The 22,072-nt window shown below is 39.4% G+C and overlaps 2 protein-coding genes across 4 annotated transcripts; both read right to left on the bottom strand.

The window, feature by feature from the left end:
• Window positions 1–6,852: 6,852 nt before the first annotated feature.
• On the bottom strand, window positions 6,853–15,578 carry LOC122002118 (agmatine deiminase-like). Of its 2 annotated transcripts, none has more exons than XM_042557184.1 (13): window positions 15,435–15,578; window positions 15,019–15,159; window positions 14,758–14,797; window positions 14,495–14,655; window positions 13,999–14,112; window positions 13,784–13,879; window positions 13,627–13,708; window positions 12,651–12,706; window positions 12,467–12,545; window positions 12,110–12,244; window positions 8,795–9,030; window positions 7,573–7,731; window positions 6,853–7,199 (listed from the first exon to the last, which is right to left on the bottom strand). In XM_042557184.1, exons 4-13 carry the CDS (start codon window positions 14,585–14,587, stop codon window positions 7,089–7,091), a joined length of 1,161 nt encoding a protein of 386 aa, XP_042413118.1. In that variant the 5' UTR covers window positions 14,588–14,655; window positions 14,758–14,797; window positions 15,019–15,159; window positions 15,435–15,578; the 3' UTR covers window positions 6,853–7,088. The 2 variants fall into 2 exon arrangements, with proteins under 2 accessions (XP_042413118.1, XP_042413119.1); XM_042557185.1 differs by having other exon boundaries at window positions 14,495–14,652.
• Window positions 15,579–15,630: 52 nt separating this feature from the next.
• LOC122002117 (uncharacterized membrane protein At3g27390-like) lies at window positions 15,631–18,910 on the bottom strand. 2 transcript variants are annotated; one of them, XM_042557183.1, is made up of 11 exons: window positions 18,837–18,910; window positions 18,655–18,732; window positions 18,305–18,413; window positions 17,966–18,158; window positions 17,675–17,811; window positions 17,075–17,363; window positions 16,901–17,007; window positions 16,628–16,796; window positions 16,357–16,552; window positions 16,042–16,282; window positions 15,631–15,969 (listed from the first exon to the last, which is right to left on the bottom strand). In XM_042557183.1, the coding sequence occupies exons 3-11, from the start codon at window positions 18,346–18,348 to the stop codon at window positions 15,774–15,776; spliced, it is 1,572 nt and encodes a 523-aa protein (XP_042413117.1). In that variant the 5' UTR covers window positions 18,349–18,413; window positions 18,655–18,732; window positions 18,837–18,910; the 3' UTR covers window positions 15,631–15,773. The 2 variants fall into 2 exon arrangements, with proteins under 2 accessions (XP_042413117.1, XP_042413116.1); XM_042557182.1 differs by lacking the exon at window positions 18,837–18,910 and having other exon boundaries at window positions 18,655–18,809.
• Window positions 18,911–22,072: the final 3,162 nt, after the last annotated feature.

Genomic DNA, 22,072 nt, shown 5'->3' with positions numbered 1-22,072 from the left:
TTATACTTTATGTTAATCAATTTATGGTTAGGATGGGTAAATAATTAGATAGCAATGAGGTCTCATTTAGGAATGCCAAGTGGTACAAGATAGCGAGATCAAAAATAATAATCTATCGGCTTCGAGTCGTAGATAATGTTTAGATCTTATGTCATGATTTTTATTATCATTTATGTATTTGAATTATTGTTGTATTGTACATGTAGATATGAGTTCAGGTGGAGCACGGTGACTTGTCGACACTAAAAGTTTTTGCTGTACATTAAGTGGGTTCGTATGGGGATTAATATGAAAAGGGTTGTTTTAAAAATTAAACAAATATTCTAAATTACTCTTTCGTTGATATCTATCTTTTTTGTTGGGGATCTTGGACTGGCTAGAATGAGAGTTGAATAGACGATTACCTCAAACGTTAACTTCCTACAATGTTAGCGCAACGGAAAAACAAAACAACAAGGAAGAAGTTAATCTAAAGACAAGAAGAGCAAACCACAATGACACGCAGATTTACATGGTTCGAAGATAAAGCTCCTATTCCGTTGTTGTTCATAAGGTGGGCAATCTCTATCCATCGATGGATTAGTCTCTGGAAACTCCGGCTAGCACAATCCTCCTTGTCCATGGAGAAAGTTCGCCACAAACTCCATCAAGACCTTGGATTTGCTATGAAGGCTTGGAGACTTTAATTAGGCTTTAACCTAGTCTAATTTCGTCACCAAGGTTAGCCACCCCAAACTCCATTATATAGAACTTGGGGAAATCAGCAAGGTGATTTTACCATTGCCAGTCGACTGGTGCTAGCCAAAGGTACTCTACAGAATCCGTGATTCTGCCAACAACTCTTTACTAGTCAACTTCTATAGTGTACCAGTTGACTGGCTATAATGTACTAGTCGACTGGCTACAGTACCAATCAACTGACTACAATACCAATTAACTGATTTTTACAGTCGTTGTGCATAAAAACATTCAATGCCCTACCCCAACTAATCCAGTTGGCAATCGGCTAGTCCAGTTGCCAGTCGGCTAGTCCAGTTGCCAGTCGGCTGGTAAAATACTAAATTTAGGGTTTCCCTTCCCGAGTACATTTCTTTCACACTTGGATCTTTACAACTCACTTGACTCTTCCTCACAACTTTAATCTCTTGAATTTAAGTCTCCTTCCTTTGGCTCTCATCCCTGGGATATATTCAAGCCCATGACTTGTCTCAATATCATCTTTCGTGTATGTCCCGAAGTACGCTCCTCTCAGTTTGTCCTTGCTGCCTTGTCCACGGTCCCTCAGACGCTCCATCCTTCACCGGACCTAAAGTCATCAAGATAAGTCATATATGTATCCTGCAAACCTACACAACTCAAATACATATATTAAATATAAGGGTAAACCTAACTTAAACCCTTTGCTCAAACATCAAAACTCATGGTCACATCAGACCCTCAAGATTGCTTCCAACATTTTTTTACCTCCTTGACCTTCCATACTCCATATTTATTGATATTCTATCTGTTGATACTTATAGCTTTTTTATTGATGATTTTTATCTATGAAATTTATGATAATACTTAAATGAATTAATATATTTATATAAAAAAGTTGACTTGGAATGGTCATTTAGACTAACCAATAAGACATGAACTTAGAAGGAAACAATGATGGTAAAAAGGATTAAAGTGGAATAATAAAAATGGTAAATGAAGAATACTAAAAAGTAAAAACTATGAGCCTAGCGTTATACCAGAGTTTTATATCTGAGTACTGGATTACCCACATATTATTATGGTAGAGTTATGGCTCGCAGTCCATAGTACCTGACTGCACACCCAAAGAATGGTGGCGTGATGTAACTCTTGGTCAGTGTTTATTATGTCTTCCATTGGTGAGGGCTGGTAGCCCGTACGTCAAATGATGTATGCGACAATATTATACTCTAAGGAGGCTTTTAGCTTATATATATGATATTACACTTTGATGATATTAGCTCCAGTAATTCACTTTTTAGTTGATTTATCAAATTTAGACCATTGATATATATGTTGATATTACCATGGATGACTTGTATACCAGTTGATTAAATAATAAGACTAGAGAATTAATTTTAATTGATGATAATAAATGATGATAAAGTGAAGATTCTAAATCCTAATATAAAAATATTACCTGATTATAGATGATGATAACTAAAGATGATTATACATATATATTTATGTATAAATGGAGAATTTTAAGAAGAACTTAAAGTTGTAATAAGAGATTGTAATTTACTATATTTCTTTAATTTCTTAAACAACATTAAATTCATACACATCTTTCCTAATTACCCATTTAGCAATTTGGCTTACTTTCTGCATTCCTTGGCCTCCAGTTTTGTAGGCACAGGGATCTTTTTTTATACTATATAGTTGGTCTCGACTTTACATAGAATTGCTCAGAGATCTTGACGTGTTGATTCCTAGTTTACTTTAATTTCGTTTCGTTGTATTTATATTTTGTTTCATGTGTCGTGTTATTTGTATAGTTTTCTTATCTATAAAAATGATTTTATATATATATATATATATATATAGATAAATTTCTTGATTATTTTGTTTAAATGATTTTTATGGTTTCTTGTATTATACTATCACCAAGTGGGGTACCGTGAACTATACCCCCGGGGCGTGACAATGGGAGTTTGGGGCATAGGCACGAGAGCATATATGCTTATAACTCGGTCGAATGGCTTGGGAGTTTGAGACAGGAGTGAGAGCATGCTCACTTATAACCTAGCCTAACGGCTCAGGAGTTTGGGACATAGGCAAGAGTGGATGCTTGCTTATCACCTGGCTGAACAATTCGGGAGTCTGGAACATAGGAACGAGAGCATGCTCTCTTATAATGAGGTCGGACATCTTGGGAGTCTAGGACAAGCACGAGAGCATGCTCATTTAAAACCTAGCCGAAAGGCTCTAGAGTTTGGGATTAGGCGCGAGACCATGATCGCTTATAACCCTGCCGAACAACTCAAGAGTCTAGAAGATAGGCATGAGAGCATGCTCGCTTATAACTCGGCCTGATGGCTCAGGAGTTTAGGATATAGGCGCGAGATCATGCTTTCTTATAACCCGATAGGACGTCTCGGGAGTCTAGGACATAGGCGCGAGAGCATCCTTGCTTATAATCCGGCCAGACAGCTTGGGAGTCTGGGACATAGGAGCGAGAGTATGCTCTCTTATAACCTAGCCGAAAGGCTTAGGAGTCTGGGATATTGGTGTGAGAGCACGTTTGCTTATACCCGTACCAACAAAAGTATGATGTATGTTATAATTGGCTATAACAGCTTTAATGATCAAAGCCTTGTCATGGGGTATTTCCACCTCTTCTAAATCCTTGGGCCCAAAACTAATCTCGGGCCCTTGTGCCTGCTCCTAGCAACAACTAGCGACGTGAATTTTTAGTTGGCGGGCGTGTGACATCCTCGATCGGTTGGAATATCTGTCAATCGGGCCTCCTGCAATCATACCAATATCCTTTCGAGTGACATTATTATGATTTTCTTCTTGCTATGTCGGGTGACGCTCCTATTCGACCCTACGGAGGTATGAACCTGGTTATCTTGCTGCTGTGGTGTTTGCCGGTGCTGCTCAGTGCCTTGGTAGTCTCTTTGGGGTGGTTCATTAGGCTACTCATAGCGATAACGATTGAGAGATGGTGAACGTTGGCGGAACCTTTGGTTAGCTACCAGACACTTCTATTGATTGTAATAGTAATAATCTTGAGTGTTGTGTGCCTCAGACCGATAGTTGGTATAAAATTTTGGAGCCCATATGGGGGGCTTAGGAAATTGTGTCTGCCTAGCCCCCATGTGTTGTACAGCGTGGGGTCCCAGCTTAGGGGCAGGCTGTGGAGGGCCCACTCAGAGTCCTTTATGAGGAAGAGGCAGAGGTGGTGCTCGATGCTTTGGAGCTGAGGCTACGGTGAGTGGGGTGACTTCCTTCTTCCAAGCATATTGGGTTTCTTCTACATTAATGTACTTAGTCACCCAACCAAGTAGATGATCGAAGTCCCTTGGGGGCATCTTAATCAGGGAATGAAAGAACTCACTGTCTATGAGACCTTGAGAGAAGGTGCTCACTAGAATCCCTGGGGTTGCTAAAGGAACATCCATGATCACCTAGTTGAACTTTTTGATATAGACCCTCAGCGTCTCCTTGGGCTCCTGTTTGAGGGATAATAAACTCAACATGGTTTTGTGTTACCTATGGTTGTTGACGAAGTGGTGAAGTAAAGCCTTGTGAAAATCTTTACAGAACTAGATGTACTCAGTAAGAAGCTGGTTGAACCATCTTTGTGCCAAGCACGAGAGTATGATGAGAAATACTCGGCACTTTACGCCATTTGTATATTGGTGAAGGATGACTGCGTTTTTTAACTTAAAGAGGTGGTCTCCTAGATCGGTTGTCCCTCCATATTCCCCTAGCATCAGGGGTCAGAAGTGGCTCGGCAGCTTATCTTTTAACATTTTGTGAGATAACGACATGCTTATCTGTTAAAGGGGTCCGCTAACCATCGAGGCTTTTCCCTTACACAGATATCGAGTGGGCGCGTCTCCAAAAGACGATACTTAGGTCCTTTCTTCTAGACCCACCTCCTCAAGAGGCGTGTGGAATAATGCCTAGTGATAGGCAATCAAGGATGGTGGCACAAGCCGCAGGTTAACTGGTTGCGTAGGCGCTTGCATGAAACTAGTTCGGGGAGGAGGAGCCAGCTGAAACCCAGTTGACTCCTCCACCCATGTCCTTGGCTCGGCATGTTGTCTTATCACTGATAGGGCCGGGTCATTTGGCAAGGGACGTTCCGCTATCGCTTGTTGCTGCTATGCCAATTTCTGTACTCATGCAACTATGAGTAACTCTAAATCTTTATGTGATAAAGTGATGGTTGTGAGTCATCCAACTTCTTCTATCTCCTTGTTTCAGATTCAAGCAAACCATTCCCATAGATGACGTCAAATTTGATCCTGTCTGAAAGCAAGAGAGATGACACGCTAGGTACGCGGCTCTATTGTTGACTGCGAGAAGACTTCGAACTGGAGAGAAAAGGGCTCCTTCTTCTTCTAACTACGAGAAGACTTCGAACTGGAGAGAAAAGGACTCCGAACTTCGAACTGAAGTCCCCTTTTTATGTAATCTCTTATAACCTCCACAATAATGAGGTGATAAGGAATATTTGATGTCAGAATATGTCTAGTAATGGAAGATGTACAACCTAGAAAATGTGTAGTCATCCTCCGAAGAATCTTCCGTCACAGATATATGAATCACTTCTTATAACTTTTGTCATCAATGAGGTAGTAGAGAGAATATGCCATTAGAATGTTAGATGATGGAAAGTATATAGCCACCATTCGAGGAAGGTTTCATTGCACATACATGTTATAGCAACAAAATATTCTCTGATAAGTAGTTATTATTCTCTGATAAGTTGTTACGATTCTCTGATAATATTATCCCTATAGACGATTCAACTGACCTAATAGCCGACTGGCTGTATGATGGGAGACTGACAATAGCAATGAGGAATTAAGTCCTTTAAGTATGATCGACTCTTAGAACGATCAGGTTTGTACTGAGAATTGTCTCATACATTTGTATTATATATAAGTGGGAGTGCTAAGCCTCGTAAGCTTGACCAGTGTTATGACCGACTTGCCATATATTGAGAGATAGGTAGATATGCCCTGTAAATCCGATTGGCACTTGGACCGACCGACTATATATTGAGTTTCCTTAGTGCTGCAAGATAGGGAATTAAGCCTTGTAAACCCGACCAACCCTTGGGCCAACCAAACATATGCTAAGAGGTAGAGAGTTATGCCTTCTAAACCAGACTGGCGCTTGGACCGACCGACCATATGCTGAGAGTTGCCTTAGTGCTGTAAAATAGGGAACTATATTCTATAAACCTGATCAACCCTTGGATCGATCGGATTTATTCTGTGTGTTTGGGTACTAAGGTGTAGAGCATTGAGGCCCTTAAGTCCAACCGGCTTCATGCTGAATGTCTTAGTGTTAAGGAGTGAGGAGCTGAGTCTCGATGAGAGCAACTTGACTATCTGCTTATACTCCAACCCTGATTCCCATCTCATCCTGATTTTGACCGCCATCTCATCTTGACGTTGACTTCCATGCCTTACTACTGGGTCGACTCATAACATATCATATCAGCTGCAATACATATATTCTACCGCAGAGAAGAATTGGAGGGGCTGCGGTGGCTGGGATCGGAGGGAAAGAAAGGGGGGAGGAGCAATTTATAGAAGACTACGAGAGAATCGTCATTGCTGGCAGCGGCGGTGGTTGCGTTAGTGGCAAAAGGCGAAACCCTCGCCCTCAGGGCCCCCGCCGCACCCTGCCCAGGGTCATCACGAGGGAGGTAAATCACGGTAGCTCGGTGGCAAGTACGCAGTGGGCCGAGACTTTTTGCACAGGGATAGGGAATAAATCTCCATTGCCCTGTGGACTCGAACCCATGTTCTCAGTGGCAAACTTCCACGCCTTTACCAGTCGAGATAACCCCGTGGGGCGCGGTGGTTGCATTAGTGCAGAGATATGAGGAAGCCAAGGTGAGAGGTTAGGCCGGGGCAGTTGGGATCACCGGCGAGCCGGGCGAATCGGTTTATTTCAACGGCATTTGACTTTTATTTGGATTCTGACGGCGAAGGTCAAAGCAAAAGTGTGAGTGGCATTCTATTTGTAGAGTAGAGACTGACATGCATACTATATGTATGGATATTTTAAAATTTAAAATTTTAATCAATTAATTAGTTTATATAATATTCATATGGATCCAATATAAAAAGAAAAAGAAAAATCTATCGGCACAAAATAGTTAAATGTCATTATAAATTGTATATTGAGCAAAAATTAACTTAAACAGTACGAATTTTGCTCAGTATATCCACGAATTTTGATGCAAAATATCATTTTATGAAAAAAAAACATTGTTTTCAAAAAAATAAATATGCTAGGACTTATTCACTGACAATTTTATTCACGTCGCTCGTCAGAGAAGAATACGTCTCTAGTCTTATTGCTAGTGTGTTGATCCATTACTTGGAAGCTACAAATGGAGCATGTATGGCAGCCGGTTGCTGCTGGGTGATGCAATGGATGTTGCCACCTCCCAGACAAATCTCCCTTGCACCTTCAATCATTACAACCTGTGGAAGTATATAACCAGTGGGTGTTCCTCGATTCATTACGGGACAAACAAAAAAATAAAAGTGGAAGAAAAATGTTTCTATTGTCCATGGAGAACGGAAAGAGCTGAATATATTCTAATACACGAAGCAAAGGAAGATCTCATAGCAAACCAGACTGATACCAAACATAACAATTGACTAGGTCTAAGGGTGAGTTTATTTCATGGAAAATGTTTTTCCAATTCAAATAGAGCGTTCTCTTTTCTCCTATTATTTATCCTTGATCGATTCAGCTTGTTTAACTATAAAATATATTTTCTTCAAAGATGTCGACATGGAATCAACTCCAAATGAAAAAAAAAACATGTTATTTGTGAAATTTTGTATTTACCTCATGATTAGGAAATGCAGATGCAAGGACAGCATACGCTTGTTGGTCCCACTTTTCATCACCAAATGCTGGTGCTATGATTCCACCATTGGCAATATAAAAGTTCACATAGGCAGCAGCTAGCCTTGTACCTGCAAGTCTTGGTTTTGCATTCCCATCCTATGATCAAATATACAAAATAGTAAGAAATTCCATGTTGGAACTAGTTAATATCTAAAGTTTCGAAAGCCAATTTAATTATTTATCTTTAATGAAAGTTGACAAAGCAATGAAGACCTACAGACATAGAATATCAATCACAAATGCAATAATAAAACAATAGAGATTTTCATTGTCTAAATAATCCATATAGTGTAGAGCTTCAACTTAGGTCTGAGTAAGTTCTACGAGCACAGTTCTCAGGTCAGCAATTTGCAGAAAAATAGAAAATCATCTTTACAATCACACAAACATTTGCCCTTCATTATTCATTAATGTAGTCAGTCTCTTTTAAACGATCATCATCCTCATGCAACTCCAGAAGAGGTTCTGGAGAAACGACATGAATGCATATTCCAAAAGGGTAAAACAAAAAAAACAAAGGAACATACAGATTCATACCACATTACATGACGTAGTATTCATTTACCATTTGGTTTATGGATAATAATAGTGCAGCACACATCAGTATGTTTATTCAATGAAAGCATACTTTAAAAGAAAGTAAAGTGTTAAATTGTTTGCTTCGCCTCTGCCATTAATTATGTTTCCTCAAGTGAAGCCTCATGAAAGAAAACAGTAATATTATTGGGAAGACGTGTCTGAATATCCATTGGCGTAGCCAGGATCTTCAACTGCCCTGGGCTGTTACTTGTCTGTGATCTGATGCTCCTTGATGCGTCGAATGACAAACAGAAAAAGCCCTTTTTAAATTTGGGCTCAATATACAAGGCTAAAATTTGCTGGGCTGCTGGATTTAAGCTCAATATACAAGTCTAAAAATTGCTGGCTACTGGATTTGAGCTATAAGCCTAAAAATTATTAGGCTGCACTGGGCTGAAAGCCTAAAATTGCTAGATTGCTGGATTTGAGCTCAATAGATAAAGTCTAAAAATTGCTAGGCTGCTGCGCTGCACTAGCTCTCAGTGAAACCCAGCCTTGGCTACGCCATTGAATATCACCATTCCAGAAGGATTTATTAGAAGCAATTATAAATGGAATACAGGAAAACAATAATACTAACCAAAGAAATAAGCCCATCTGCTTCTTCTTTAGTGATATAAAGTGGGCCAGGTATGTGAAGTTTGATAATCTCTATGTTTCTACCTTTAGCATCAGTTGTGTTGGAAAGAACATAAAATGCCTCAACCGAACGCTCATATTGAGGATCTTGTTCATCATCAGTCCAAGCCAAAAGCACGACACCAGGCTTAACAAAACAACACATGTTGTCTACATGGCCATTGGTATCATCATCACCTACACAAATTAGAATAGCGAGCTTCCCAAGATTATACACTAACACTCAGAATCAAGCAAGTCAAGGAAGCATTTGTAAGCTAAAAGGAGCGAGTCTATTCACGAGCTTCACAAGATCATACAATAACACTCAGAATCAAACAAGTCAATGAAGCATTTGTAAGCTGATAGGAGAGAGTCCATTCATGCAATATATTAATACATGTTATTAATGGTGTTAGACAATAATAAAAATTGAAACTAAGAATTGAGCATATCTCAAGGGAAAAAGGAGAATTTTAACCGTATATATTTGTCATTTTAGTAAGAGAAAGTTACAACGGAACAAGAATAGATTGTTCCAGCTAGAAAATGGCGAAAATTGATATGACAGATTATATGTTAGTACTATCTGTTGTTGTGAACTTAATTTCATAGTTGCCATGCTATTCAGTGGGTTTGGTAAAGTCTGAACTGGTTTGCAGTTGAGGCATGACTTATTTATATTGATAATGTTTTCCATACTAAGCCAACTGAAGCTTCACAGAAGTAAAACCATGGAGAATACTCGTTTCTTCTTCACCATTTTTTAATCATCTAGCTAGTGGAGAATACATGTCAACTAGCACTTGCTTGCCAGAAAACTAAATAAGAGTCCTGTTGGTGCAATCAACCTCTAGGGTTTCGATGTTTGACAATATATCTAAGTTTGGTCAATTTGACCAAGGGTTGATCCAAACAAGACTTGATGTTTGGGAGAGAGAAGTCTAGTTAGGACTAGATGATTAGCAAAGGTAAGTTATAACCAAAGGTTAGGCAAAGTGAAAGTCTTGGTGAGTGAAGTCGGACCCTAGTGAGTGAAGCTAGGTAGTAGAAGTCCTGGTGAGTGAAACCAGACTCTAGTGAGTGAAGGTAGGAGGTCGAAGTCTTGGTGAGTGAAGTTAAGCCCTAGTGAGTGAAGCTAGGTGGTGGAAGTCCTGGTGAGTGAAGTCGGGCCCTAGTGAGTGAAGATAGGACGTAGAAGTCCTCGTGAGTGAAGTCAGACCCTAGTGAGTGAAGCTAGGTAGTGGAAGTCCTGGTGAAGTCGGGTCCTAGTGAGTGAAGCTAGGTGGTGGAAGTCCTAGTGAGTGAAGTCGGACCCTAATGAGTGAAGCTAGGTGGAGGAAGTCCTGGTGAGTGAAGCTAGACAATGGAAGTCCTAGTGAGTGAAGCTAGGCAATCCTAGGAGGAGATAACCTAGGTTATACTTGAATTCTGTTAACAATGTTTTGTCATACTATTTTATCTATTGTGCTAACTCAGTATTACAGGGAAGTTCAGCTAGATTGATGGGCTGACCGGATAGCAGCACGAAGTCCAGACAAGTCGACGAATTGACCAAATAGCTGACACAAAGTCCAGACAAGTCCACGGGCTGACCGGATGTCTGACAGGTAAGTTAAGGTAAGTCACTGGAGGGGAGTGACTTAGTGAGGACGCTTTCCCAATTAGGGAACTTAGGCGTCGATTCAACTTAGAACCATTTCGGAAATCTAAGTTGAGATTGTGACTAGATTCTGGTCTCGGTGAGACAGAATCTAATTACTACTCTGTTTGAATATAATTGTGCTAACACTTTGTTTTGCAGGGTAGTATAAATTGTATTTTGTATTTTGCCTCAGACTAACATTTTCTTGTAGGAAAAAGGTGTGCTGGAAAATGATGGTCCGGGCGCCTAGAAGGCAATTTCTATCTTGACAGCTAGGAGCGCACCGATTGGTCTGACAACGTAGTCCAAGCGCCCGAAAGAAATCCGAGCACCCGGAGCACTCTTATAAAAGAAGGCCTCCACCATAGCTTCGATACAACAACTTCTGCTACGACTGCTCTGTTGCGCACTGCTCCTGCGACGCCGCGAGACTTCTCCGACAACCTACGATTTAATCTTCTGTTTCTGTTGTCGATATTCTTTTAATAATTCCTGTACTTATTTTTGTAATCATTTTTACGAGTTATTAGTGATTGCCCAACGAAAGCACTCGACGAATGTGGATCTTGGAGTAGGAGTCAACGAAGGCTCTGAACCAAGTAAAATTGGTTGTGTTAGCATTGTCTTTATTTTTCTTATTTCCACTACATCCTCGAATCGATTTTTGAATTCTTAACGATCGCTATTCAATCCCCCTCCTCTTTCTAGCGAACTCTACGATCTAACAGTTACAACACTATGTAAGTTTCAGTGGCTCATGCCAAACACCAAAGCAAGGCAATCTATTTAGTTTGATGTCAGCAGATATAAAAGGAGATGATAATGAATAAATAAGACAGACATCCAACCCACCTAAGTTTCCTATCACTTCTGGTTCGTAAGCATCTCACACCAAGGTAAGGTATCAGTCTATCAGAGACTTTGGTCTTCAGTAATGATCCTGTAGGTGAGTAGATCAGAGGGGTGTGCGGTGTGAATGATAAGCTTGAGATGTGGCTCAGTTGCAAAAGTGTGTTACAAGTTTGAGTAGAGGATGTTTGCTAGGATGCATCAGGTATCCAAGCCTCGGCCCGACTAATCCTAGGATTCACCGGCTCGGCCTCACATAAGTTTTCTACCGACCACCAAGGTAAATCGGGAAAGCGTACGTGGAGACTTATCCTGACAACCAGCATTCTCGGGTCCACTACCCATTGAGGGAAAAATCCCCCACAATACGCCGTAGTTGAGTCTCGAACTCCATATGCCTCGCCTGCCGTTGGAGAACCTAACCACGGCACCCTACCCCCGGAGGCAAAAAGAATTACGATAAATTGAGAGAATGTGCTTTCTTCAACTGAGAATGTGATTTCTTAATTGAGAGAATGTGCTGATTATTGTATATATGTTGGTGATTATTTATTAATATACTTTTTATATTTGTAATATTTGACCACATATGCCCATGCATATCCATAGGCGCTATAGTGGAAAGGCAGTATAGCACCTACATATGCTTTTTGAAAGCTTGAAAAAATGCAGTTATTAGCCAACAACAAAAACTTTGAAACCTCAGATTTGAAAATCTTTCTGAAGATGAGAGTTGGTAAGCAACCACTATAGTGATAACTTGTTAAGCACATTTATAATTACCATAGAGTCCTCTAGGCAACCAGATGACCTTACTAACCCCAAGATACATCATCAGTTCCTGTTCTATCTCTTCTTTTGTCATATCAGGATTCCTATTTGGATTTAACAAGCATTCTTCAGTTGTAATGCAAGTACCTGTAAGGAAATATAGACAAATTTAAGAGACGCTTCTAATAGAAACTATAGACTTCAAGTAGCAAGCCTAATTAGCAATAAAATCACACGTAGTCAGGTGTGCTGATCTATGAATCAAGCTCCAAACTTCAAATTTTGTGGAGAAAACATGTATTTTGACGACAAATATATAATATACCAGAATAATACAAACAGCTGCTAGAAAACATAGAAGAAAAGTACCATCTCCATCTACATGAATGCTTCCACCCTCAAGAACCATCCTATGTGAAAATCTAGCTATTCTATCAAGCTCGAGAATCTAAAAACAAAAAATAGCATATATTGAGCATCAAACAAAGAAAGCTTCAAGAAAATTGGTCAGTAGAAACTGAAAATTTGAATCAAACTAGCACGTATCAATTACCTTCTGGGCTACAAGAACATCAAGTGTCCAATCACTATAGCAACCATCTTCTGGTCCTGGATTACAAGCCATAAGACTCCCATTACTATCCAACAAAAGGAACAACATAAATAAAGAACCACGATAAAAACTCTGCTTAAATAATTGGCATAATCAGAGGAAATGTGGTGTCGATTAAGCTTGTGTGGCAATAGTTGTAGATGAACTGTTCCTGTAAATATGTGTTTCTGATCCATATTTGCATATACTATGTTGAGTCATGTTGAATTACTTGCTACAAAAAGCACTACACACTTGAGACATTTTCAAAAAGGTATAAAGGATTGCTAATTAGGTGTTAAGATAGAGAATGTTGCTTCTAGAAATTTTATCATCCTTGTATATACTGTTGATACAAAATGATGTGCTAAATTTGCATATATTTTGCATTTGGAAATATCATGTGTTGAAGCATTTTGAAAGAACATATTGTACTATTAAAAACAAGTCATTTGCAATCTAGTTTCAGATTGCAGTGGTTGGCAAGAGAAAAAGAATGCACAAATGCAACTATTTGCAAAGAACTGATGGCATTATTTTGCAAAAAGCAAAACCGTGGTTTGTTGCACAGGTACAACTACTAGAGATATAGTTCATCCTTTTCCGGTGTAGTTCTTCTCTTGGACATGGAGAAAAGTAATTCATTACCTTTCTCTTTGGAATTTGCCTCTTCCTGTGATGTATAGAACAGAAGAATCTTGTAAATATCTTCTCTTTTTTTTTGTAATATATTTGTTCATGTCATTTGCCTAAAAAACATCATGTTATTTGGAAGAAGATCATAACTTGTTTGCAATTTCTTTCTAGCATTCTTATTCATTGCATTCGAGGGCTCACAAAATGAATATTAATGATTAGTATGTTCAATAATCGTGGTGCTAGATAAATGAAAAGGATTGTTCAAGGAATAAACATAAGAAACAATTTTAAACCATACCACCCCAACAATTAAACTTCCAGTCAATTCCTGCAATTTGATGCTCCTGATCTTCTGTTGTAGACTTGACACGCCGAACAAACTGATACAAATTTTTTGATAAGCTACAGAAACAAAATCATAGATAACCTGAACAAAGAGTATAACAGGGGCATACTGTTGGTCCAATATCACGAAACCAGGCATCGTTCATGCTCATCTCCACTACTCGGATGTTACCATTTTCATGAAGCCGATCATAAGCTTTTGTATACTGTTTCACATATAAATCAAGTAAAAAAATTTGAATACATAATTCACAAGAAAGGCACCTCCACATTGAGAAGCCATGTAACAACAAATTTTAGGTTCATAACACAGATAAAAGTTCACCTGATCTGAGATAACACACACTGTAACGGGCTCAAATTTTGAAATTGCTTTTGCCACCTTAACAAAAGTGTCCTGAACAGGAAGTGCACCATCCCGCCAATTATCAAGGCGTTCCTGAAATGGAAATGATTCTCAATCAACTTTAAAAAACACATAAACTGAGACAATCAATTTTAAAAGCTAATAGAAATGATGGAAGATTAGGAAATGCAACACATTGATAAAAAACAATCATTTAAAAAAAGCACTATGTTCTTCTAATCATCCAGATTAATTATTGATTAAATAACTAAACAAATGACAAAAGACTAAATAGTGTTGGTCTAAGAATGCAGTCATTCATGAAAAGATTAAAATAAAATCTCTCATAAAGGTCATTAATCCATACAAATAAAAACAATCTGCAACAGGTTATTTCAATTCTAAATTGTGGAGAAAAAATTTGCATTACTAAGAAAAACAGAGAATCAAGAGGCAGATTTCAATCAACACTCACAGGCCATCCGATCCAACATTGTTGATGGAGTTCCCACTCCGCAGGCATGTGGAAGCCCAGAAGAGCCGGCTTCTCCTTCAAGCTTATTGACATCCTCCGTCTCTCTCTCTCTCTCTCTACAGCCAAGTCAGTGGTTCTCTCTGCTCCTAGAGACCTAACTGCTATATAGAAGAAAACACCAACGACTATTAAATAGCATCGACGATCCACAGAAAATAGAGGAAGAAATTTAGCCCAGGAGATTAGAGAATATGAAAACTTACCAACGACTACAGATCAAATCCACCACCACTGATACCCAAACTGAAAGAAACACGAATCACACTGATCAAACGTACATTAGAACAAAAAGAAAAGATACCATTCAGTCGCCTCAACACCTCGGTAACACCTGATCCACACCCAAATTATGTATCTCATAAACACACATATATCCATCGCCTAAACACTCTTTCAGCCCACTGGGAATAAGCGGAGTGTCATAAAGACGGCTCGAAGAAGAGGGGATGGAGATGAGAACTAACCTGATTCGTGTCGCTCGCTCTCACGGCGAGAAAGGTATATGGAGGAGAACGCGACGGTAAGATGAAGAGGAGATCGATGGAACCTGGTCCGAGAAGAAAAACCAGATGGCGCCCCTCAGTACTTCCAAATCTGCAATATTTCTGAAGGAAAAAAAAACTAGAGTTCATGGACCAATCTCGACGAATGCCGTCAAAAACCGGATCGTACGCAGTGATGTCAGGATTCCGTAAATTATCATTCAACAAAAGAAGATTCTACTGATAAGAAGCACGATCAAGTCAATCGCCAGTGGATCGAGCAGGATGAGAAAAATAGAAACAAAAATAAAACAAACGCGAATCAGATTAATAGGCGAAGGGAGAACGAGAGCTGCTACCGACCACCTGGAATTCAATTCATTAATTTCTTCGCACACCTTTCCGATCTTCCACTCTCCTTGGGAACGCCGGAGCAATTGCCTTCCCCGGATAAGGCGACGGTGGCGAGGGGACCGTCGCTGCCGCCAAGGAGACTGGGGAAGGGTCGTGAGGTGAGTCGGCTTCACAATAGGGTGGGGGGAATCGAAGACCAATATTATTCTGCCACCGGACGGTTTGAATGGGTCCACCACGTGTCTATAATCTATATAGTATACGTCATCATCGTCAATCTTACTCTACGGTCAGAATCTCGTCTGTGATTAAACTTGGAGACAAAACATTAATACATTCCACTTGAGTGATCGAATTTCCAAACAAAATCATCTGGTGCACTGTTAAACATCGAGGCTGTTTGATTTCATCATGTGTTTGTTTCTCTTTTTCCAGCTGCTGCTGCTGCTGCTGCTTTCTCCTATCTGGCTGCCAAAAGCACCAGTCTTTATTGCCTCCAGATACAAGGATTTGATTAGACTATTGAACCTGCGACGAAAACTTGGGATCCTGGACATGTTTGCAACGATCCCTTGAAGCCTGCAAAGGTTAACCTAATGAAAATTTTCTGAGCCAAAGATTGGACTGAATCATGAAAAGCAATAGCAATACCTTCTCAATATCGCCTGCAATTGAGCTCTTCTTACATGGTCATCTGATGGAAAACCAACTTCATCCCAGTCCTCCGGCTTCTCATTTTTTCCTATCAGTATCAACTTCCTTAAGCAAGCTTCTTCGTTCTCTTTCAATTGAAGTTTTCTTACTTGTTCCTTGATGATCAGGAGTGGTCCTAGAATCCAATCAAACACCTTGTCCCTTGGCCAGTTAAAATTAGTAAGCTCCACTTCATCAGCTGAAGAATTCAAAGAGGTATAAATCGATATTACAGGTAGATATAGGAATGCAAAGAAGCAGAGTCTCTCATACATATCCGAAGGCCATATGTGTCGGACTTCACGGATTGTAGCAGGCACTGGAGAATACACCATGAAGGTAATCTTATGCTTAACTTCTTGCATTTCCCTTTGACAATGCATTCTTCTATATCTTCTACTGTGATCAAACCCTCTCCGAATAGTATCCTTCCATTGATCTCACAAGACATGAAGAGCCAATCCCATATCTGTAAGAACATCTTTGGTTATTTTTTTTTTTTTGCAAGAGCATATATTCATATGGAGCATCAGAGATTTCTAACTTGAATAGGTTTCAGTTGCTGTATTGTTTCCTTCAAAGTTGATCTTTGAGTAGCTAACTTTGCTGTATTCGAGCTTGATAGAACTTTCCCATTTTGGGCCTTCTTCTTCTCAACCTCTTCTTTGTTCTCAAGAAGCTCTCGATCAGCATTTGATTTTCGATACTTGGGCCTGGCTGCCATTAACTTTCAGAATGATCAAGGCTAGAACAAATGAAATATTCATGAGATAAATTAGCTCTACAATTTCAAGCATGGGGCAAGAAAGTATGATACCTTGGAAAGCATGATCCTTCTCTTAGATAAAGTAGATCATTGGTGTACTCATCAAATATTGAGATCACAGACACAATATAAGCAATTCCCATGCGAAAAGAGTCCTCCTAAAGGTGTAGAACAAATGAGACAGTGAAAAGTGAAGAGACATGTTATGTCCCCAAGCATACATACCTGATGAACAACAATGCCCCCATAAAATCCTAGAAGGAAGCTGCACAGAAATGCAGTGATTACTGCCCCGATGACGGCGAGTGGCCATAATAGAATAGCTAAACCAGCAAAGGGTACACAAACTGTCTCCAGAAAAGGTCCTTCCCTTCCAATTAAGTCGTGAAATAGGCGTTGCCAGCCCTTTATTAGCATGTAGGGACTCTTGCAAAGTGCAACGATACTGATCATAGGCACATCAACTAGGGTACCAATAAGAGAAACCAGCAAACAACTTGGTAGCTTTGTCAACCTAGCAGTACAAAAGAAAAATAGTTGAAACTTCATAGCTAGTTCACTTCATACTAAATTGGCAAAGAGATAACTATTTTCTATAGTGTTGGCTAATATGGGAGCTATAGGTCTTCCAAAAAATATTAGATTCTGACAGAATCTACAAACTTAGATGGCATTAGCTCAGAATCTACAAACTTTGCTGGACTAACTTTATAGGATCCTTGATGAGCATTGTATGTTACACAGTGGTATCCTAAAGTACCTACAAAATAATTTGCAAAGTGATACGACAATTCTACATGCAACTAAAGGAGTAATAACTCATACTTGATATCCATTGGATTCTCCCCAGCTCCAAGGTTTTCAATGAGGTCATCCATGTATGAGAAGTAGGAGTGGAAGCAAAAATCTGTGAAGTCCACCACCAACGTACAAGCTCCCTTGACAGTGTCTACACATCCATCCTGCCATAGCACCATGTCATGTTTGTTTATTATCTCGTCTCAATTCATCGACTTCAATGATCATTTGCATATCTTGACATGTGCAATTGAAGAAACAGATATACTATTCGGCTGTGAGGTTGCATCACCATCGGCAATGGTTCATGAAACTTACAGCAAAGCAATGATAAAGCTTGTCAACCACTTGTTCTCCAGCAGCCTCAAATGTTGCAATTAGAGGAGCAAAGAATCCATAGCCTATTCCAACTAGAAGGCTCCCCAGAACGCTTAATGCTGGCGACAAGAGTAATGGAAATGGCAACGCAACCAATGAGAAAATTTTTAGAACAAGCCCAAGCTTTGCAGTCCTGCAAAGGGAAAAAGGTGAAGGCGAGACTGCAATTTATCCTTAAAAGCCAAAACAAGGGCAAAAATTCAAATCAAACCGTCTCCATCTCCCACATCCCTACTAATTCAAAATCAAGGATGTAAAGAAAACGTAAGAGGCTTTTACTTCAGCACGCAATAATAAGTCCAGATGAAATGTGCTGGCCACATGCCGATGACTACAGCCGAATTCCCAACTAAAACTATAGAAGTCACAACAGGGCCGATTACAGCAGCTGCGAGAACATAGCCACCATTAAATGTATGATTTGGCAGAATATTTCAATTACTGCTATGCAAGGACATATTAAGTCAGCAAGAAATTCAAAAAAGATAGAACTTTTTAAGATTTTCTCTGGACTAAATACTTCACAGACTCACAGTGACATTAACTAAAAAATTTAACTCCAGAAGCTTTTATAGTGATACTAGCGGTTCAACGTTAATAAAGCGAGCACCTTGTCTGCGCCTGCATACCTTTGATGATGCCAAGGACCAAGAGCAAGAAGAAGAACGGAAGGAAGGCAACGAAACTCCAGAGTGAAGCCAAGAAGCCTTTGGGAACATCCATTTGTTATTAATGCAGAGAAGGATCAGAGGATTAATAGGAGAAGCGGTCGAAGATTAAATAAAGAGAAACGGAAGGAAAAGGAGATTACTTTACGCTGTTCGCCAGTGGTACGTGTCGATCACTGGGAATGATTCCTCGTGAGTCAGGCTGTGGCTTGATGCTTCGTAACAGTCACGAGAAGGACACGTTTAATTACAGTTTAGGTTGGTAAATTTGGAATCTATTTATAAATTACCATATTAATTTCAGTAAAATTAGCATTGATAACTTGCCTAATAAATATCTTCAATTCTTTTCAGAATCTAAGAAAAATCCGTAGCCTGCCATTATTTTCAATGCGAACGTGATCAACAACCACCTCGCCGTTCTGTTAATGTCACACATCTCGATCGAATTAAAGCCAATGGCTCCACAATGAATGCCCTCGTTCGTCACCTGATCATTCATGGCATGCACGCCTCGTCACCGTCTGAACCCTATCCACATCTTCAAGTACTTCACTCGCCGGCGGTCTTTTCATCGCCTCTCCTATAAATTCCGGGCAAAGAAGAGTGTGCCAGGCGCGACGTGGAATGGAAGGGATGGACGCCCGAGGATTATGGGGGGAAGTCATGTACTGCCTCATCATCGCCTGGCTCTCCATCATCTCCAGCTGGATCATATTCTCCGGAGTCGACGACGACGGCGACGGCAGCAGGAAGTGCCGGCGGAGCCGTCGCTTCGTCTGAGCGACCGCCTTCTGCGACAGCGACTGTGATGAAGGCTACGGAGTGTTCAGTGCTTGCTGTTGAGCGGCAAAGAGGAGATCGACTTTATCTCTGTAATCAATTCTGCAATCAACACTTGCGGATATATCGTGAGAATAAATGTTGACAATTAAGATTTTTGGGATAAGTGAACTTTTAATAGCTCATCATTTTTCTATATTTTTCTTCTTCCTAAGTTAGTAATGTCTTTTACATGTTTTCTAGAATATTCATTATTTTTTGATGGTTCCTAGAATTCTAGAATTTAATTGGTGTCTTATGTCTTGTATATAAATCGGTATTAGATGAATATCAAACGCATGATTCACTTCTATACTTTCTTCTTCTTTTGCTATTTTTTCCTCATGGTATCAGAGCAGGGAGTTTCTTTCTGATATTTTTCTTATTCGTCATGAGCACTGACGAAATTATATCATCCTCTTCTGAGGTTGCTGGTTCTAACAGCTTTGATGTTGAGCCTAATACTTCTCACAAACTGTGTTCAGTATTACTCAACGAATACAACTATTTGTCCTGGTCTAGAGCTATCACTATTGCTCTTGGTGGTCGATCAAAACTTGGATTCATTAATGGCAAGGAGATAGTTCCTGAAGAAACTGCACCAGAATATGAAGCATGGCTAGCCAAGGATCAAATGGTTATGTCTTGGCTGTTGAATTCTATGGAACGAAATATTGTTGAAATTTTCAGCTACTCTTTTTCTTCTCTGGAATTGTGGGACGCTGTTAAAGATATGTATGGAAATCAAAACAATTCTGCTAGAATTTTTCAAATTCAGCAAGAGATTACAAGTTTCAAGCAGGATGGAAAGTCCTTCGTAGGTGTCCTTGGTAAATTGAAAAATCTATGGAACGAACTAGAAGTTTATCGTCCTCACACCACTGACTCTGTCATTCTCAAGAAGCGTGTTGAGGAAGACAGGGTATTCCAACTTCTTGCAAGTCTTGATTCAGATTATGAAGAATTCAGAAGTCATATTCTAATGACTACAAAATTACCTTCTTTGAAAAATGTTTGTGCTGCCATCCAGAGAGAAGAGGTACGCCGGAAAATTATGCCTAAGTCTAATATGTCTGGTACTTCTGATTCTCACGCTTACTTAACTCTCAATGAGAAAAAACCCCCCTTCAAAAGTAAGCGTGCAGATTTAAAGTGTGATCATTGTAGACGAATTGGACACACTATTGATCGTTGTTGGATTCTTCATCCGGAATTAAAAATCAAATTTGACAAGGATAAAAAGGGAAGTGATCAAGGACGTAGGTTCAAATACAGAGCTAATGTTGCATCTCATTCTGCGGAATCTTTTACTTCTAATCCTGTCAATTTGCTTAATGAATTTGCTAATTTTTTGCAAAACAAACAACAAACAGATACCTCTTCAGATGCTGAACAAGGGCAAGATAAGCCAACTGCACTTTTAAGCAAATTTGCAAGTTTTCTTGCTGATGCTAACGTTTCGAATTCTATGAGCAAAGAAGGTATCTTATCTGCCTTTACTACTGCCTTGAAAATTAGTTCAACTTCAAACTTATGGGTGGTTGATTCTGGTGCTTCTGATCACATAACTAACAATCTTAGTAACGTATGTGATTATATTCTCATGTCTTCATTTGTGTCCATTGCTAATGGTCAAAGTGTTCAAATTAAAGGAAAGGGAAAAAATTAAACTCACGACAGAATCCATAAATTCTGAAGTGCTCTATGTCCCTTCTTTTCCTTTCCAATTATTATCCGTTCATAAAATGGTTGAAGTCTTTAATTGTGAAGTTTTATTCACACCTTCTAAGGTTATTTTTCAGGATCGTATCACCAAGAAAATGATTGGTGAAGGGTTTTTCTTTCAAGGACTGTATTATTTTTCTCCTCATCACAATGGTTCTATAAGCCTTCAAGCTCTTGTTAATCCGAAACGTCATCAGCAAATGTTGTGGCATCAGCGTCTTGCTCATCCTTCTAGTCTCATTTTTTCAAAGATTTTGCCCAATCTGTCATTGGAAGCTCATGATTGTGAAGCTTGTCATCTTTCTAAGTCATCTAATCTTCCTTTTAAGTTGTCTATGACAGAAAGTCTTAAGCCTTTTGAATTAATACACTCTGATGTATGTGGTCCTGTTCTTGACTCCATTGATAATTTCAAGTATTTTGTGACTTTCATTGATGATTTTTCTAAAGTCACTTGGGTCTATTTACTAAAATCTAAGAGTGATGTCTATGAAATTTTCAAACAGTTTCATGCTATGATTGTTAATCAATTTTCTACAACAATCAAAACCTTCAGAACTGATAATGGCACCGAATACACCTCCCACAATATGACTAAATTCTTAGCATGTAAGGGCATTGTACATCAAACTAGCTGTGTTTATACACCACAGCAAAATGGAGTTGCAGAACGGAAAAATAGAGATTTATTAGAAAAGACTAGAGCCATCATGGTTCAAATGAATGTACCTAAACACTTCTGGTCTTTTGGAGTTCTTACAGCAACATATCTGATTAATCGACTTCCTAGTCGAATACTCAACTTCAAAAGTCCACTTGAAGTTTTGATGAA

The sequence above is a fragment of the Zingiber officinale genome, chromosome 7A, assembly GCF_018446385.1.
Source record: "Zingiber officinale cultivar Zhangliang chromosome 7A, Zo_v1.1, whole genome shotgun sequence".
NCBI lineage: Eukaryota > Viridiplantae > Streptophyta > Magnoliopsida > Zingiberales > Zingiberaceae > Zingiber > Zingiber officinale.
Note: the sequence above shows the minus strand (reverse complement) of the source record. Positions and strands in the feature narration are given on the sequence as shown.

What these genes read in the sequence shown, in the direction of transcription:
- LOC122002118 (XM_042557184.1), bottom strand. Translation starts at nt 14,587, where the DNA reads ATGTCAATAAGCTTGAAGGAGAAGCCGGCTCTTCTGGGCTTCCACATG. An exon ending in TGTGTGTTATCTCAGATCAG is followed by an intron (nt 13,880 to 13,998) that starts GTGAACTTTTAT and finishes TATGTGAAACAG; the next exon opens with TATACAAAAGCTTATGATCG. An exon ending in CATTCATGTAGATGGAGATG is followed by an intron (nt 12,245 to 12,466) that starts GTACTTTTCTTC and finishes ATTTCCTTACAG; the next exon opens with GTACTTGCATTACAACTGAA.
- LOC122002117 (XM_042557182.1), bottom strand. Translation starts at nt 18,748, where the DNA reads ATGGATGTTCCCAAAGGCTTCTTGGCTTCACTCTGGAGTTTCGTTGCC. An exon ending in GAGAATCCAATGGATATCAA is followed by an intron (nt 17,364 to 17,674) that starts GTATGAGTTATT and finishes TTGTACTGCTAG; the next exon opens with GTTGACAAAGCTACCAAGTT. An exon ending in GGGGCATTGTTGTTCATCAG is followed by an intron (nt 17,008 to 17,074) that starts GTATGTATGCTT and finishes CTACACCTTTAG; the next exon opens with GAGGACTCTTTTCGCATGGG.